At 48.1% G+C, this 18862-nt stretch overlaps 4 protein-coding genes across 4 annotated transcripts; 2 read left to right on the top strand and 2 right to left on the bottom strand.

The window, feature by feature from the left end:
- Positions 1 to 700: 700 nt before the first annotated feature.
- Positions 701 to 4221, top strand: C922_03540 (hypothetical protein; the record flags this gene model as incomplete). Its single annotated transcript, XM_008819132.1, has 5 exons — positions 701 to 3127; positions 3349 to 3423; positions 3596 to 3721; positions 3836 to 3924; positions 4086 to 4221. 5 exons carry the CDS (start codon positions 701 to 703, stop codon positions 4219 to 4221), a joined length of 2853 nt encoding a protein of 950 aa, XP_008817354.1.
- A 1078-nt stretch (positions 4222 to 5299) lies between these two features.
- C922_03539 (hypothetical protein) lies at positions 5300 to 13292 on the top strand (the record flags this gene model as incomplete). Its single annotated transcript, XM_008819131.1, has 16 exons — positions 5300 to 6262; positions 6443 to 6697; positions 6846 to 6953; positions 7150 to 7300; positions 7447 to 7592; positions 7776 to 7865; positions 8012 to 8146; positions 8316 to 8667; positions 8925 to 9171; positions 9353 to 10391; positions 10434 to 11603; positions 11701 to 12187; positions 12251 to 12475; positions 12603 to 12756; positions 12892 to 12973; positions 13131 to 13292. 16 exons carry the CDS (start codon positions 5300 to 5302, stop codon positions 13290 to 13292), a joined length of 5766 nt encoding a protein of 1921 aa, XP_008817353.1.
- Positions 13293 to 13821: 529 nt separating this feature from the next.
- C922_03538 (ATP synthase F1, beta subunit) lies at positions 13822 to 15576 on the bottom strand (the record flags this gene model as incomplete). The annotated part of the gene is made up of 1 exon (XM_008819130.1): positions 13822 to 15576. The coding sequence occupies one exon, from the start codon at positions 15574 to 15576 to the stop codon at positions 13822 to 13824; it is 1755 nt and encodes a 584-aa protein (XP_008817352.1).
- Positions 15577 to 17125: 1549 nt separating this feature from the next.
- C922_03537 (glycine hydroxymethyltransferase) lies at positions 17126 to 18749 on the bottom strand (the record flags this gene model as incomplete). Its single annotated transcript, XM_008819129.1, has 3 exons — positions 17126 to 18349; positions 18468 to 18569; positions 18747 to 18749. The coding sequence occupies 3 exons, from the start codon at positions 18747 to 18749 to the stop codon at positions 17126 to 17128; spliced, it is 1329 nt and encodes a 442-aa protein (XP_008817351.1).
- Positions 18750 to 18862: the final 113 nt, after the last annotated feature.

The raw sequence follows: 18862 nt of genomic DNA, 5'->3' as shown, positions 1-18862 counted from the left end.
AAAAAAAAACGATATAGGGTGATATACGCCGAGATTAACTGAAGCTACGCCAAGCCAAGGTACCCTCCGTTGCGATGAAGAGAAACGCGGCTACCAAGCTCATCTCTTCGCTCAACCCGAAGCGCAGCGAAGTCTCCGTTGGAACAATTCCGCCACAATGAAAAGGGAGGAGCGTTTGGGGGCGAATCAGTTCAGAAGAAGAGCGTACAGGGGGGACACTGTGTGGTGACAGCGGTGATAGCGACGATAGTGACCGTAGCAGTGACAGCGACCATAGCGGCGATTCCGTTAGTAGGGTCAAACGTCAATACAGTCCCGAGATAGCCTCACGGGAGAGCCTCGCTACTGAAGGCATGACCAGAGGTGGCGACCAAACGATCGTGCGAGGCCATCACGCCCGTTGTTCTGTTCCGCAGTCTATTCAAGGAAGGCCATTTTAAGGAAGGAATCTAGCCTCGAAAAGGTTTTACCGGTGAAAGGGAGCCGTAAGTATAGTAACCTTCTCAGAAGCACATAAGCCCTGTAGCTGCTCCTCACGGACGCCACGGACCAAAATGCTCGGAAGAGCTACGAAGAGGAGTAATCGACTGACGCATCACTGGGTTGCTACACCGAACTGTGAAGTGGCATAACAGGAGGGGTGAAGTGGGAAAATAAAAAAAGAAAAACAAAACAGAGCAGAAACCTCCTATGCGCAGAAATGGAATTGTACGGAGAACTCTACGACTGTGAAGAGTTGCTGGACGAGTACAACGCGGAGTACGAGGATGCAGAACGTCACTGGGGGGGAGGTCACATGAATGAGGATACCACCGCCCAGTGTGCAGAGAACGAAGCCCACGTGAAAAACATAGAAGTAGACATAAAGAGCAACCAGAAAAATGTGTCGACTCAGTACCTATTCCTTTACATCAATACGTTTAAGCAGAAAAATATTAAAAGTGAGAAGACGCTCTATGTGGTAAACTTCTACGACGTGCACATGAAGAACGACGATAAGAATGTGCTGGACACGGAGAAGGACATAGTGGAGTATTGCTTGGAAAACGTCTCGAGGGGAAAGAGGAGGGACAGAGGGGGTCACGATGGTGATTCGAATGGGGATGTAGATAGCGATCGTGCTTCTGACCGTGATGACGATGCCGGGTCGACCAGCCAGCGGGCCAGCAAGTACTACCTCTTTAAGATCTACGAAACGATCTTGAAGTACTTCCCATTCAGCTTCAAACTTTGGTATCACTACCTAAAAGATCGCATAGAACTGCTGAGCCGAATTTACTATGACGAGAAGGAGGAATATGAAGACGTAAATCGAGTGTTTGACCAATGCCTTCTCTATATGTACCACTTCAAAGCCATCTACATTCTGTACATACAATTTCTGTTCCTGCAAAGGAAGGTGCAAAAGATAAGGCTCATCTTTAATCTTGCCTTACAAAATATCAGCCTGAATCAGCATGAAGACCTCTGGGAGTATCAGCTAAAATACAGTAACAAAATAAAAAACAAGCTAATTAACTATGAGTATATTAAACGGTTTGTTACGATTTATCCGGAGAATATTGTCTACCTTTTTAATCATTATGTCAAGTACAAAATGTGCAAGCATGCTCTGAATACATTCTTTTATATGATCAGTTGTGATGAGGAGGAGAATCTCCAATTGGGAGATAAATCCATCTACGATTTATACAAAGAGATGTTTCAGCTCATCAGTTCACGTAAGATATTGGAGAACGACGTGTTGGTAACACTGAGGAAAAACTTCCACATTTTTAAGCGGTATGAAAATGTCACGTCGATTTATACGCTGTTGGCCAATAGCTTCGTGTATGAGGGTCGTTGGAATAAGGCCATGGATGCCTATGAGGAGGGCATCTTGGAGTGCTACACGGTCAACGATTTTGCGGTGCTCTTCGAGGGCTACATCGAGACGATGAAGATACTCATCGAGTTGAAGATGCGGACGGGGGAAGGGAAAGAAGCGGGAAGTGGTATAGAGGAAGGAAGCGAAGATCGAAGTGATAGCGGGGAGGGAGACGAAGCTCGAAGTGGGCCCCCCCTCGGAGAAGACACCATGGTGGACCTCTACATGGACAAAATAAACTACCTTCTGGACAAGCGCAAAGTGTTCATAGCGGACATCAAGCTGAAAAATAACCAGAAGAATGTCTACGTTTGGATAGGAAAAATAGACGCAGTGGAAACGGCAGAGGAGAAGGTAGACCTCTACAACAGGTGCTTAAAACATTTCGAAGACGCCGACTACCATGGTCGACTCAGCGACGTGTACATCAGTTACGCTTATTTCCACTACAACCGTGAGGAGTACGACAAAGCAGTCAACGTATTTAATAGAGCTGTCCGGGAGCATAATTTCAAAACGTTAAATGAGATTTCCAGTGTGTACTGTTCCTGGATAGAGGTAGAGTTACTTGAGGGTAATTTTAAGCAGGCCCTGCGCATAGCCAGGTTGGCTATCGATCTGAGTAACGGCGGGGAGGGACCAAGGAGGAGCAGTATGAACAACTACACAGGGGCAAACATATACGAAGAAAGGGACTCCCTCATTGGAAGAAACAGACCGATCATGCGAGACAACCATTTGGGAAGTCTCAATCAGAACTTCAACCTCTTAAATAACGTAAAGTTAGCTTGCCTCATCCTTGATCTGGAAATAAATTATGGCACGATCGAAACGTCGATAAATCTCTTCGATATGCTATACCACAAGAAGAACATCACTGTTAGGATGGTCCTCTCTTTTGCCAACTACCTCTATGAGAATAAGTACTTTTCTGAATGTTTTAAAACATATGAGAAGGCCCTCTCCATCTTCCATTATCCTTACCTCTACCCGGTGTACGTACACTACATAAATAAGTATGTGGAGCGTTACAAAGATAAGAATATATCCTATGTGCGTGAGCTGTACAGACAAGCCATTTACGGAACAGACGAGAAGACATTTATCCCCAAGGAGTTCTCCAAAATTGTGTTCCTTATGTATGCCTCTTTTGAGGAGAACTACGGGTTTCTCAAGAGGTCCCTTTCGATTTACAAGGAGGCCGTTCCCTTCCTGTCCGAGCCGGACAAAGTCAAGTTCTACAAGGTCTTCATTTCGAAGGTGGGGCTGGCCAAGATGCGTGTAGATGAGCGTAGAGGCGCGGCGTGGGTGCCTTTCCAATGTGGGGCCATCCCTTCCGTGTGGAGGCATGGCTTCTTTATCGGGGCATCCCTTCTCTGACGTATGCAGCATACTTACCGTTCCCACTGCTCCCCTTTGCCGCCGCGAAGTTTGGTCGCGGCATTCATCCCCGACGCTTTTTCCACTTACTCGATGTGCAGGTGTCCAAGTCTTACGGAGTGCACAAGGCAAGGGAGGCCTTCGAAGAGGCCATCCAGACTCTCAATGACGACGACGTAAGAGTGGCCCGGCGCCAATGCGGTGCTGCCCCGTCCATATGGACTCCGCCCCTTCTATATGCTCTCCGCCCTTCCCATATGCTCTCCGCCCTTCCCATATGCTCTTCGCCCTTTCCATATGCCAACCGCCCCTTCCATTTTCACTTCCCTTCTCCTTCCCCCCCTTCAGGCGCGTGAAATATGCCTCTTGTACATCGACATGGAGTACAAGCTGAACGAATACGATCGCGTCCGAGCCCTTTACATCTACACGGCGCAGTTTACCAACCCGTCTGTGCATATGTCCTTTTATCAGGTTAAGCCTGTGGCAGTAATGGCCTTTGCTGACCTGTTGTATAGTGTAGACTGTTTTTTGTTCACCCTCCTCACCTCTCTGCCATTTGTCATTCGTCATTTGCCTCTTTTACAGGACTGGCGAGAATTCGAAGCGCTGCACGGGAACGAACACACCTTCAGGGACATGATAAGGATCAAGAGGAGCGTCCTCAGCCTGTTCTCGTAAGTTCACACGAGTGCACTTATGCATATATACCTCCGTCCGTACATGTGGGACAATTTCCGAGTGAATAGCGCCTGGTGCGACAGCCCGTATTGGTTCTTCCTCCCCCCCTTAACTCACAACCCTCGTTAAATCCTTCCCCCCCTCGGACTCTTTGCAGAAACTCGCGCAGCGGTAGCAAGCCACTGGGAATGTTGGAGAACGATGATATGAACGGTCTGGAGAGTACCAAGAGAAAACTGCAGGAAATGATTGACAATGAGGAGGGCGCTCAGAAAAGGGTGAAGGTAGGTTGACCCCTTGGTTATTTTCCCTTCACTCGGTTCGAATTTTCCCCCTCGGTGTGGGATTGGCTGGACGCACAATGCAAAGCTGCACAGTGGACCGCTCCACAATGCCAGCACATCATTTGAGCGTCTCCAGCTGTGTGTACACTTATTTATGTGTATCTACCCGTTTGACCGTGTCTGTACTGCCTTCTTTTCGTTTGGGGGTATTCCCGCCCAAGAGAGTTTCTGTGCCCATGTGCACTCCCCAGCGAAAGGGTCAAATGCAAGGGGGGGAGGGAAGCGGCATTACCGAAAGGTCACGTTGTTTTATTTAATCCCCCCCCTGCAGTGTTTGTTTTGTGTGCCATTTTGTCGTTATGTTTTTTTTTGCCATTTTGTTGTTACGTTTTTTTTTTACCTTCTTTTTTGCCCTTTTTTTGCCTCTTTGTTTTGCTGAACATTTTTGCGCCGTGTAGTAACCATAAACGGACGCCCCTGTCTGTGTGTGTCTAAATAACCTGCAACGTGCAAGAGGAGGGCTAGTCCTGTGGAATGCCCAATGTGGACATCTGCGTGGGCTCATGGAGGAATTCGCAGAAAATGAAGTAATGACTCCAGCTGCTCGCCGCTACCCTGTCAATGGCTTACGGGAAATGCCCCCATTTTTTGCTGTCTCCGTGAGGGTAAAAGCGAAAAAAAAAAAAAAACGCTGGCGAAAGACCCCTTCAACGCACCATCCCGCAAAATTATTTCTCCCCCCCTGGGATGCATCCAGTTGGAGGGAAGACTAATCCCGTGGTAGTATTGGTATAGTATTGGTAGTATGCACTGGGAGAGCGGCGCAGTCCAGCCACAAGGGGGTTCACTGCACATGCACAACGTTCCAGCGTGCAGGCATGTGTGCCCAATGGAATATTTGCACAATGGAATATATGCCTAATACAATATATGCACAATAGAATATATGCACAATGGAATATATGCACAATGGAATATATGCTTAATACAATATATGCCCAGTATAATATATGCAGAATAGAATACATGCACATATAGGTAAACACGTCTACATACATGTTGACGTATCTCTGAGAATGCGAGCAAAATGGGATTCACCTTCAAATTTTACAAACATAAGCACCTGTTCCGGCTGAAGGAAAAATGGAAGGACATTGGGGCGCACGTTTTGTACTGCTCCAGTGAGGAAGCGGTGGAGCGAGAAGAGAAAAAAAATCTAGGTGAAGATGCCGTCCTTAGGAGTTCCCCCTGCAAGGGAGATGGTGACATAACCTATCCCGAAATTATAAACACCATTCAGTACTCATCCATTTGTATGTCTATCTTTAGCAAGCAGAACGAAGTAGAAGGTATTGTTTCCCTGGACTATGAATTATGTGCAGGTTGTTCTTTTGGAAAAAAAGCACATAACGGGGTTATAGTACCCCTGGGTGATCTCTACCATGCTGTATCATTACACATAAAGGAGCATTCTGTGCTGTCCAGTTTGTCCACAAATAATTCTCTAATAATCAATTTAGTGATCAGCAAAAATGTGGACTACTTGGATGATTTATGTTCCTACGTCTTCTACACATTTGAAGACATTGTTTTCATCTTACTGTTTTTGCAAAAAAAAAAAAAAGAGAAAAATGAGGAATATTTCTCCTGTGAGAAGATGGGCAGGTGTATACACATCGATGTGAAGCATCATTTGAAAATGGAGGATCTTCCATATGATCGGATTGTTCTTTTTTGTAGATACTCTTACGCTAATAAAATTTATTTGCGACCGACGAGTAGCTCGGATGTTTACGATCTGCATGAACTGCTCAGGAGATATACACAACAAAGTGGAGGGGATGAAAATCACTATCTCATTTATAACCTCATTGAGACAAAAACGGAGGAGGACATCCTCCTATCAATACTTAACCATAAGAAGAAAATCATTGGATTCGTTTGGCTAAAGAAAAACATAGACGTGAATGTCCTTGTCCGTCTGTACAACTTGAAGGCCTACAACTACCTGCTGCGACGGGAATTCTTTCAGGACATTGCCCCATCTCTGGTAGGTCTTTCGAATGGATACACGTTTTCCTCTCCTCCTGCGCAGAAAAAGGGGGAAGTCAGCACCGGGAAGTCACCCTGTGGAGAAACATACCTTCACGGAGAAAACACAGATCAGCCATATGGATAGCTCTGCTTACTAGTCAGCGTGCGTCTCATTTCACCTTTTCCCACCTGGCAGGTTCCTTTCTCCGGAGGGACGAAAAATCTCAACAAGAAAAAAAAAAAATATCTGTTCATCCAATTTAAGCAATTCATTTTGAGCCAAATCAGCGTCGAGTGCGAGGCGGACCTGGACAAAAAGCACGAAATCGATGCGGACGTTATTTATGGCTACTTACGGGATCATTTGACGGAAGACGTGGAGGAGTACGCCGCATATTTTGCCAAGAAGGATTTAGACACGCGGGTGATCCTGCGGAATATCTACAACAAGGTGTGTCCCTTCACATGGAAGGAGGCCAGCGCGCCATCCCTAAAAGATTTCCTCTTCCTATTCCCCATTTGTCTGACAAAGGGTGATGAAAAGGAGAAGCTCCCTGAATGATTGCTCTTCTCCCTCTCTTCTTTTCCCCCCAACGCAGCTGCAGTACGATTATGAAAACTGCGCACAGGACCCAGACAAAGGCAGCGTCAACTTTGCACTGATGAACAAGCTGATCAATTTGTGTGCCCACCTAAGCCACTCCGATGTAATGCGAACGAGGAGTTACAAATGGACAAAAAAACGTGGCATTATACCTGACGAAGTTAAGGGGAAAGGAATGGATGGGCTAATCAGGCGAAGAACTTCGTCGCCTCCACCGTTTTGTCAACATCCTATTCATGCGCAATTGCCGGGGGATACTCTTCCTCTCCACCTCGCTTCTACCCTCCCCTTTAACGCAGATCTCTAAAGTCAGCACCAAATTTCAAAGCCATTTCGACAAGGTCGAGATGCTCTACTTTAACTTTAACACGGACAAGACGTACAAAAAGATATACGACAAAGTGTGGAGGAAGAAGGGGGGCATAAAGACTGACGAGGGGGGAGAACACGGTATAGACAGGGAAAGAGTCAATAGGGGAGAAAACAAAGTGCAACCAGTTTGGTGTGCCCCTCTCACTTGGGCGTCTCCCTTCATTTGCTCCTCTTCCGGTGCACCCATTGATTTAGCCCCTCCTCCCCTCATCACAACCCAACAGATGCAAAAAAAATCAACATCATCAAGCTGAACTGCGACAATAGCGGAACGAGCAAGTCGGGAAAGAGCTCCAAGGAGGTGGTGAACCTGTCCTACTTCGACATATTCCTTCTGCTGGAGAATATCTACCCGGAGATCTTCAAAAAGGTGGGGCGATGGGCATACACGAGGGGACTTCATCGCGGGACATCCATTACGAAGCTACCCCGATGGATTAACAGAAAAAGCAGCACGCATGGGATCTCCGTTGTGATATCCCCTCAACTTGGCACCTCCCCCCAACATTTATAATGACTTCTTAACAAACTGTAATATGTTTTCCCATCTCAGAACGAGATCATCCTGCTGTTTCTTTTCCTCGACTTGTACGAGTTAATCACTGTGGAGGAGTCGACCCCGTTTGATTGCGTCTCATTCAAGGTGAGTGCTTCACCATGTTTTGTATTCGATTTGTGATTATGTGCATCCCCCCTCGGAAGCATCTGCATTTCGTCACCCAGGTGTGTTCATCCTGTAGCTCTATCTTACCGTCTCTATCACCCTCCGCCTCTCTCTCCTGTTGGCAGCTCTACCTGGACGAATTGGTGGACATTAAGAAGAACTACTTCATCTGCAAATACAAGCACATCGACTGGCTGAGCAGTTTGAGTGACAAGGACAAAAACGCCTTTTCGTTAAACTTGTTCATTTTGAATGACAAGGTGGGGAAAGCGCCATAAAAGCGGCGGGAGAGAGAGGCATAAAAGCGGCAGGAACGTGGTAGGCGCGTGGAAGACAGCCAAACGAGCACACACATCTGTGCAGTTGCACGTGCACGCTTAGCTGCCCACTCACCTTAACTGTTTATTCACCTTCACTCCCCACGCGCAGTACCACCATCACTGCAAAGACGTGCTTCTCAAGATCGAGAAGTACTACGACGAAGTGGACTATGTCGTCGCCACCAACAACGAGCGAGGGAGAATCCCCCTCATCCTAAATTACTTCAATCGCGTGAAGAAGAAAAAAAAGACAAACACTTTGGAGTCGTTGTATGTTCTGAATAAGTACACCCTTTTCCTCCCTCCATGCACGGACTATATGAGGATGACCGATATAGAGGACGTGCAGAAGCTGCTGGAAGCCGTGGAGGACAAGGAGAAGGAGCCGATTAATGCGGTTATTTTGTCTCTAAAGGAGTTCCACAGGCGGGGCGTTGGCCAGGGGGAGGAGGCCCCCTCAGGTTAGACAGAGTCCGCCAAAATGAGAAGACGCAAATGGAGCGGAATTGAAACGGATCGGCGTCCAAATGGAGCGGAATCCACACGGATCGGCATCCACACGGATCGGCATCCACACGGAGAGGCATCCAAATGGAGCGGCATCCAAACGGAGAGGCATCCAAACGGAGAGGCATCCAAATGGAGCGCCATCCAAACGGCGGAAAATATTCATGCACCTAGAGCCAACTTCTCCCCATTTTGCTGCTCCCCCCCGCAGAGCTCAAGTTCTACCGCTCCCAAAACTACTACATCTTCGTCACGAGGTGCGGAGGCAAAGCCATCAACGTGACCGCGGGACGCATCCTGAACAACATCGACTTTTACTATAAGCTGAAAGCCTTCGATTTTAAGGATGTCATCCTGAGGAATGAGAACCGGGAAGAGAAGCACTTCCTGCTCTCCTTCTTTTTGTCCATAATTATTTTCAAGTTTTACGACAAGCGTATTGTCCACAATATTTTGGGGTGAGTGGCGGTGGCTACCTCTGCATGACTAGACCATGTTTGGGTGGACCCGTTTGAGTGACCACGTTTTGGTGAACCCTTTTTGTGTGACCCCCTTTTGAGTGACCACATTTGGGTGAACCTCTGTGGGTGATCCCCTTTCCACACGCATCTCCCGCGCGTCCAACTGCTCTCCCCTTAGAATGACGAAGGCCTGCTCGTGCCAGATCGCCGTGGGAGACAACACCTACAGCGACGTGTACAAGCACTTCAAGTTTTTGTTCACGAAGGACAACAGCGTGAGCGTGTTTAAGAAGGAGCCCCCCATGGGGGTAGAGGCGAGCCATAACCATGTGGGTAGCTACAGACAGAAGAACGAACATAAAAAAAGGTTCTACCTCGTGATGACGAAGCAAATGTGCCTCAAAAAATTTACCAACATTGACCACAACATCGTTTTCTGGGGAATCAACGACGTGTGTCTCAGTATGCTATACAAACTGCTCACAAACAATGAGTATTTTTTTAACAACATAATTATAGTCAGCCCTTACCGAAATAGACTTCTCGAGGGAACCACTTCTGTAGCAGCGGAAGAAAAAGACGATTACAACTGCAACAGCATCAGAAACTGCAGCTTGGAAAATCTAGAAATGTATAGAAAGCTATCAGACTTAATGATAAAACAGAGGGTCAGAATAATTCACGATAATATTTTTAACATCGATAGGGAGAATAAAAAGATCGAGCTAAACAACAGTCAGTTTATCTTTTATGATTATCTTTTTATTTGCTTTGATAAGGAAGACATTAGTACTTACTCCTTCCAACTGAATAGCTATGAAGTGGGGAAGAAAAAGAACTTCAATTTTATCGAGAGAAATAAGAGCTCCGTTTGCCCCAATGAGCGATTCGACTTTTTGACTAAGGCGAAGGATTACGAGAAATTCGAGTCCAGCGAATGGCCCGCAAAGGAGAGATCCGTCGAGAGGGGCACACCTCGGAGGGGGAAATATCGCCTGAACAGAGGGAAGAGGCAGCATGTGGATAGTCCAACTTTGCGGGGGATAAGAAGTGGCTTGGGCGAACGGAGTGGCGGAAAAGACGCGGTAACGAACATGCAACATCCCGGGGGAGGGGACGACCCCTCTAGCAGCTCCGACTCCAGTGAGGGGAATATCACAGGGGTGGTGTCTAAAGGAATGCTGCATGGGGGAAGGAAAAATGGCGGGACGGAGCATGTCGGAACGGAGCATGGCCAAATGCTGCATAACAGAACGAAGCATGAGCAGAGGGGTAAACTAACCGGGGGGAAGAACCCAACGGGGCAATCGGGGAAAGCAGACGACGAAGAGGAGGAGGAGTACCACTCGGACTACTCAACGCTATCGTCCAGCTGCATACAAACGAGTGAGACGAGTCAATCGGAAGGGGAGGCGAAGGGTGGTGGCGCCCTCGAAATGGTCGATACGAATGATGATGCCACCGATCAGCAGGGTGGTAACACCACGAAAAGGGGACACCCGGTTAAGGGCGCATTACACAGGGAGAGTTTAACCGGGGTAGCCGCGTTAAGCAAAGCGGCGGTAAATAAGGGAGAATTGTTAAGAGAAGGGGTCTCAGGGCGGGTAGCTACGCTGTCTCAGCTGAGTGAAGGTAAGAAAGCGGAGTCAAAAATGGACGAAGCGGGCAAGGCGGACAAAATGGACAATTCCGATGAAACGCGAAAGACAAAGACGATACGGGCTGCTGCTTGCCCCTCCGCGGAGAGGAAAAACGTGGAAGGGCTGTTCAGCATCAGCGACCCCTTCTTGGATAAATACTTCGACAAAAACAGCACCTACATGACGGTAGTAAAAAACTGCGTAAGTTACATCGTCATCTACAGTGACAACATGGATATCCTCACGGTAGTTAATTTTTTCTTGAGAAACGGAGTCAACTCGTATAAGCTGCTAATTATATCACCACACACCTGTGCCAAGTGTAGTGAAAAAAATCCAAAAAATGATTTAAGGGAGGAAATATCGAAACATAGGCTCTATTATCAGCACAAAGAACATCTGAAGAAGAATTACATAATATCGGATGAGCCACTTCAAAAAAATAGTTATCACAAGAATTGCGTGCCTGATAATGTTAAGCATGTCCTAAACAAAGTGTTTGTCCTTTTTCATTTTCTAAAAATCCGAATCATCCAGGGAGAGATCATTGCCATTAAGAAGAGCAAGCAGAACCGCCTCAAACATGTCGTGGTTCGCTTTTGTAAGCATGGCAAGGTTGATCCTACCCTTTTGTCTGCTCAGAGGTTTCTTTTCAAGAACACCGTGTTGATTCCCTGCAGGGTTCTGCTCTGCTCCTACGTCTTCAACATCAGCAACCACCTACACTATGTGCTTAACAAGGCCTCCATCGTGTACAACGATCGCATCTGTGTGAATCATAATTTTCAGGTGGGTCTCCCACCGTACATCGGATGTTTATCCATGTCTAGGAAGTGAACCCATTTGTCTCTAACCATTCCTTTACACCGCTTCACCCCCACCACAGACAAACGACAAATTCATCTTCAGCGCCGGAGAGCTATGTGCATTTTCGAGTAAATATCGAATAGGAAAAGAGAACATCTTAAACCACGAGCAGTACAATGGCAGCGAAATTGGCAATCTCGTAAGCAAAAGGTTTCTAAGTCTTATCATTGAGAATGCCCATATGGTCTGCGATTTTTCCGGATCGAAGAAGAGCGTCAGGAGCGCGCACCAAGGGGGGAAGAACTCCCTCACCGGGGCGTCCACAAATGGAGCGTATCTCCAGCGTGGTGAAAGATGCCAAGATGAGGACAAGTACCATCGGGGGGACACAGACAACCCTTTGGATCTGTACAGAACACTGAAAGTGTTTGAGAAGCCTATCATCCACTTCAGCTGCCTCCCCTGCGATTTTTACTTTTATCATTTCCAGGCGCCCACAGGGGACCTCTGCAAGTTCCACAACCCGTGCGCTCTGGGGAAGGGCAGTGTCGGCGGGTTAGGCAATGGTGGCGGGTTAGGCAATGCTACCGCCTTATGCAATGCTTCCCCCTTAGGCAGTGTCGGTCGAGTAAACCCCACGAACAGCAACGTAACTGAGGCGACCAACTCGAAGAATGTATACAACGAAGCCTTCTTAACAGACACCCTAAAGATATGCGTGCGCAGGGACATTCAGCTAAGCGAGCGCTTCAAAGTGAAGCACTTCGAGATCGCCAGCAACATCAGCACGGAGGGCTACTACTGCAGAGTCACGACGAATTCGTTAAACCTGATAAACTCGTTCACCTACTTGGGTAGGGCTCTTCCTACCCTCGCGTAGTGGCGCCATGATTAGGGGTGCCACTTGGTGTGCTCCTAGTGGTGACAATCAATGTGAAGACACACCTCCAGGACTGCTTTATCGGCTCTTCCCCCTCACAGGACGCCAAAAACTGAACTTTCACAACCTGCACAAACTGTGCAATATGTCTATCAACTACTTCTATGCGATTCTTAAAAACATAAAGACCTCCCCGAACTACGACATTTTGAGCTTGCTGAGTGAGGAGAGGGAGAAATCCATTTTTCACTACAAGTAGGGCGCTACCTACACATCAGTTGATGAGTCATTTTGCTGCACCCTGACGCGGCACCTGGGAGGATGCTCCCCACGTGCAGGCAAGATTGCACTACTCCCATCTGCGGTATCTGCATCCCCCCCTGAGCACAGGTTCCAAATGTTTAGAGAAAAGCTGAAGACGAAGTTAATGCACCTGCCTTCGCTGAAGGAGTCCCTCCACACACAGCTACAGGTATGGGCGCGGCATTTCGCCACATAAGCAGGCGGGTTGTACATGCGACCGCAATGCGGAACGGCTATACGGAACGGCTATACGGAACGGATATACGGAACGGCTATACGGAGCCGCCATACAGAACCGCTACACCGAACCACTACCCCCTCGGCAGGGCGTCAACGACGCGGAGTCCTTCCGGCAGTACGTGCGCGAGCGACTGTTCCTGGAAGATGGCCCTATGACGGACATGATCAAGGAGAAGGTGGAGACGCACCTTATCGAATACATAAAGGAAAACCATGAATTGCTCAACGGGTATTACTTGCCCGGCTGAAGAACCTCGCACGGGCTGTGCGGTTTTCCCCCTGGGTGCCTCGCCTTCCATTGGATATTCCCCTTCGAAGTTGTACCTAAGCGCGTTCACCAAATAGTGCGTGTGCCGACGAACGCGTGATGAAGTGCCATCAGGGGGATGGACGCTTACGGGAGAGATTAGTAACGTCCCCTCCACGACATGGCACCTTGCCCCTCACGCAAATGTAACCCGCGTTAAACCTTAATTAAAGCATGCGTAAGTTTGGTTTGCTTCCTTTTTGATGGAGAAAATGGGTGACGAACGGGGGTAAAACGTGGCGAGGTGCCAACATGGCAAAGTTTCACCACGGCGAAGTGGGTTCCGTGCACGACTTGTGGTAGGTAAACACGGTAGGGAAATACGCACACAGGAATGGAGGCATGCATGTAAGGGAGTCTGGCCCGGATATGTTCCAAACGCTCAGGAGCACACCGAGACGGACACAATATTAGCACTCGCTATGGCTGTCCCGGTGATCGCCGCCCGCTACGAGCGGCCGCTCCCCCCTTCACGAAACCTGCTTGGCCATCTCAACCGCCTTGGACTTCACTTCTTCCAGGCCGCCCACCATATAGAAGGCCATCTCGGGCAGGTCGTCACAGTTGCCCTTGAGCAGCTCGGAGAAGCCCTTGATGGTGTCTTCCAATTCGACAAACCTCCCCGGCTTGCCAGTAAACACTTCAGCCACAGCAAAGGGTTGCGATAGGAATCTCTGAACCTTCCTTGCCCTGGCGACGGTTAGCTTATCCTGTTCGGACAACTCGTCTATGCCTAAAATGGCAATGATGTCTTGTAATGATTTATAATCCTGTAAGATCTGCTGCACATTTCTAGCTACTTCGTACTGCTCTGCACCCACAATATCTGGCGTTAACATACGGGAGGTGGAATCCAAAGGGTCGACAGCAGGGTAAATACCTAACTCAGCTATGGATCGGGACAGAACGGTCGTTGCATCAAGATGAGAAAAGGTCGTTGCAGGTGCAGGGTCGGTCAGATCATCAGCAGGTACATACACGGCCTGAACAGATGTGATGGAGCCATTCTTCGTCGTGGTGATTCTCTCCTGGAGAGCTCCCAAATCAGTGGCTAACGTCGGTTGATATCCAACTGCTGAAGGGATACGACCTAATAAAGCAGATACCTCAGACCCTGCCTGTGTAAATCGGTATATATTATCGACAAAGAGTAACACATCTTGGTTTTCTTCATCTCGGAAATACTCGGCCACGGTCAAACCAGTTAGGGCAACTCTCGCACGAGCTCCTGGAGGCTCATTCATTTGGCCATATACCAGAGCTGCCTTTGACCCATCAAAATCGTATTTTCCATTTCCGATTTTTTTCTTCTTAATCACTCCAGTAGTTATCATCTCATGATATAGATCGTTCCCTTCTCTTGTCCTCTCCCCGACTCCAGCAAAGACAGAATACCCTCCATGCTTCTTTGCTACGTTATTAATTAGTTCCATGATGAGAACAGTTTTTCCCACCCCTGCTCCGCCAAAGAGACCTATTTTACCCCCCTTAGCGTATGGTGCAATCAGATCGACTACCTTAATACCTGTAATTAGCAATGCAGGTTCGGTACTCTGGTCTGTGAATAATGGGGGTTCTCTATGAATAGGTAATATTTTTTTACATTCTATATTTCCGCATTCATCAATAGGTTCTCCAATGACATTCATAATCCTTCCGAGAGTTTCTTTCCCTACCGGTACTGATATTGGCTTACCACTATCTAGAACCTTCTGTCCTCTGACCAGCCCATCGGTTGCATCCATGGCGATGGTCCTCACGACTTTGTTTCCCAAATGTTGTGCGACTTCTAAGATGAGTTTTTTATCGTCTAGTTCTGCTTCAAGTGCGTTTAGAATGGAGGGGGGGGTATCCTCAAATTCCACATCCACCACGGCTCCGATCACTTGCGATATTTTGCCCATCTTGGTGCTACTCCCCTTTTCGTCTCGTTTATTCGCGGCGGCAGCACCTCCTGCGCCTTTCACCCCCGTGGTAGGGTTCTTCTTCAGGTTGGCGCTTTCGCTGCTGGAGAAGTGTCTACAAAGGGGGGGGGCAGTCACTTGGTAATCGGTTTTGCGGCTACCTTTTCCGCTAACTCTTCCGCTGACCTTTCCGCTGACCTTTCCGCTGACCTTTCCGCTGACCTTTCCGCTGACTTCTTGACCCATTTGACCCCCAATTTGGCTTCCCAACGTGGCGTACCGCCTGAGCGGCGTGCTCCGCATCCACTTGAACCGGTGCATTGTGTGTCGTGGGCGGCAAGTCGACGCGGCGAGGGGGAGGATTACTTCAACGGCCCGTTGATAGATTCTGCAACGATGCGGTGATGAGCTTTCTCGTTAAATTTCGTTCTACGATCAGTCACACTTGGCTCAGTTGCACTTCTTTCCCTATTTCTCCAGTTTCGTCCAACACCTCTCGTTTCGCCGCGCACCCCAGGAAGAGTTTCTCACCACTTGATAAATTCGACAGGGGGGAATATAGCCCGTAACCCAATTCGCAAAAATAAAAAAAAAAAGGGAAGAGCTCTTCTACGCGCTTTGTGTGATGTTCCCACGAATGTACACTGTCGAAGTGGTCAAAGTGGTCAGAATGGTCTGTGCAGATACGCCCCAGGGCTTCCAGGACGTATATGCCTATGTAAGTATGCACAGCGAATGGACTCGCGAAGGAGTCAAGTCAATGCACATATATGCTTATCATGCCTTCTAATACCACTACGCATGGCCCTCTTTTTTTTCTTCTTCTTCTCATAAATGGAGTGTACTTGAAAGGTATACTCGGTTGGGCAATTCCGATCTTGTTCTTCCTCGATGAATGCTTCCCGTTTGAAGAAAAAAAAAAAAATAAAATTCCCTCCAATTTGATCAAGGGAGGGGAATCTTCCTGCGACGTCAATTTATGATACCCCCTTCGTATGACCATCCCGTATTCCCTTCTGTGTGATGCCTCTTTTTTAAAATTGCCCCCTCCACATCCTGCTGCCAGTTCCGACTTTAATTTTTTCCACCGCAAATCCGAGTGGGAAAAAAATGGGGCGGCTGATTTGGCCTGAACGTGGGGTGGGGTCACCGCGTATGTAGTCCCGTGCACTACCGCGGCACACACGTTGACATATACGTGAACATACACCAGCGTTAGTGCACCGCTATGGTTAAAACGTGGATCCACACGGGCAGCGGACGTCAGAGAAGATTGCAAAATTGGCACCTTCCCCATTAGGTACATCCCATCAAGTACACCCCATCAGGGACACCCCATCAGGGACACCCCTTCAGGGACACCCTTCCGCTTCGTTATCCCGCCTATGTTCCTTTTTTCCCGCGCGGAGGCGTCGGCCCGGGAAGTAACCGGGCAGCAGCGGCTCCGTTCACCTGAAGCGGTTAAGAAAATTTCGAAACGCTGGAGTGGTTAAGGGGAAAGCTTAACCATGTGGAAGTGTGCTGTGATGGGAAGGGACCAAACCGGTTCGCCACTTTCCCGGGAGAGACTCCCCTCACCCCACAGAGCTTCTCCCCTTTGCGATATTTACTTTTGACTCATGTGTTTGCAAGTGAGCGTCCCTTTGCGCATTCGAGGTGTAGCCCGTGATGGGGATAGTGCAGCGAGGAAAAAAAAAAAGAAAAAAATAAAATAAAAAATAAAAATTAAATAAATAAATAAAATAAATGAATAAAATAAATGAGAAGCAGACGGCGAAAGAGCCACATCTCCACGTCCGCTGGGGCATACCCGTGGAGTCCGCTGGCTGTCGGAAGGGCCCCAACCGCAGCATCGCCACCCTTAGCCCAATCAGGGGAAGGGCAGGGCGCTGGCCCAGGTGATAACCTCTTGCTTCAACTGCTGCAGCTCAGCACTGCCAGGCAAACCCTTCTTAAAGTCGACGAGTTTTTTGCCATACTGCTGCTGCAGATCCACTGTTATTTTGATGGCCCTGTGCAAAGCATCGGCGATGAATTCCATGTCCTTTTCCTTTGCGCCTCTGGTAGTCATGGCAGGAGTACCAATACGCACCCCGCTGGGGGAGACACAATCCGCGTCCGACGGGATGGTGTTCTTATTCAGTGCCACGTTAATCGCGTTACACGTCTCCTGTAGTTTGGATCCTGTAATGCCAAATTTCCTCAAATCTACGACAATGAGATGATTATCCGTTCCGTTGGTCACTAAGTCAATATTTTTACTAATTAACGATTTAGCTAGTGCTTTACTGTTTAGCAGAACCTGTTGTGTGTATGTCTTAAAATAGTCTGACTTAACCTCTTTCAGCTGACAGGCAACCGCTGCAATTTTGTTGTTGTGGGGTCCTCCCTGGAAGCTTGGAAAAACTGCACTATTTATCTTCAGCTCGATCCCAGGATTTCTTTTTTTATTGTAAAAGATTAATGCGCTTCTGGGCCCTCTTAATATTTTATGCGTCGTTGTGGTAACGACATCGGCATGCAAAAAGGGGTTATTCAGTATATTGCATGCGACAAAACTTGAGATGTGGGAGATATCTGCAAATAAATAGGCATCCACTTCATCACAGATTTTTCTGAACTGCTCGTAGTCTATGTCTCTAGGGTAGCTGGTGTATCCACAGATTATGACCTTGGGTTTGAAGGACAAGGCCATCTGGCGCACTGCATCCAAGTCAACATATCCTTGGTCGTTACACTTGTAGAGCTTCGATTCAAACATGTCCGAGGTGATGGATACTTTTTTTTTTTCATCGAAGAACCCATGTGTTAAGTGCCCTCCAGAGCATAGATGCATGCCCATTATTTTTCCCTTTACGCCTACCAGAGCGTAGAGGGCTTGGACATTGGCCGCCGATCCGGAAAGCGGTTGCACGTTGACTCCCCATTCTTCGTCGCTTACATTGAAGGCTTCCAGCGCCCTCTTCTGGCAGAGCTCCTCGATTTTGTCGATGTAGTCGTTCCCTCCGTAGTACCTCTTCTTGGGGTAACCCTCCGAGTACTTGTTGCTCACTCGATTCCCCAGGCACTCGCGCACGGCCACGTTCATCAGGTTCTGCGGGGAGGGAAGAGCGGAGAAGTGGTAGAAATCTGGTGCGAAATTTTCATTTCCGCCGAACGACACAGCGCGTCTATACGGGCCGTCACCCCTTCCGCGTCCGCAGAAGACCCACCTCAGAGGCTATCAAGTTTATGGTCTGTCTTTGTCTCTTCTCTTCGTCTGCCAAAATGTCGTACAGCTCCTTGTCGATTTGTTCCAGCGGCTCGTTTTTAAACTAAGAGGAGGGATTGTTCGTGTGTGTGTCGGGCCGCCACGGAGTCGAGAGGACGAAGCGGGAAGGAGAAAAAGAGTGAAAAAAGAAACAATTTTGGGGGGACGGGTCTCTCCCGTTGGGGACTCCCATCGACGAATCGCTAATTAGGTTTCCCCCCTTTTTTTGGGGTGTTATTACCATTTTGCTGCAACGTGGGAATCAAAGGATGGGTTCAACTTTATTTCTTGGGATGGGGGGAGAGTCACTACTGTGTGTGGGGTAGTATCACCACTGGCACTTATGTGTCCGTTTTT

This window comes from Plasmodium inui (genome assembly GCF_000524495.1).
Source record: "Plasmodium inui San Antonio 1 unplaced genomic scaffold supercont1.15, whole genome shotgun sequence".
Classification (NCBI taxonomy): Eukaryota; Apicomplexa; class Aconoidasida; order Haemosporida; family Plasmodiidae; genus Plasmodium; species Plasmodium inui.
The sequence above is the reverse complement of the archived record's forward strand: the minus strand, read 5'-3'. Positions and strand labels throughout refer to the sequence as shown.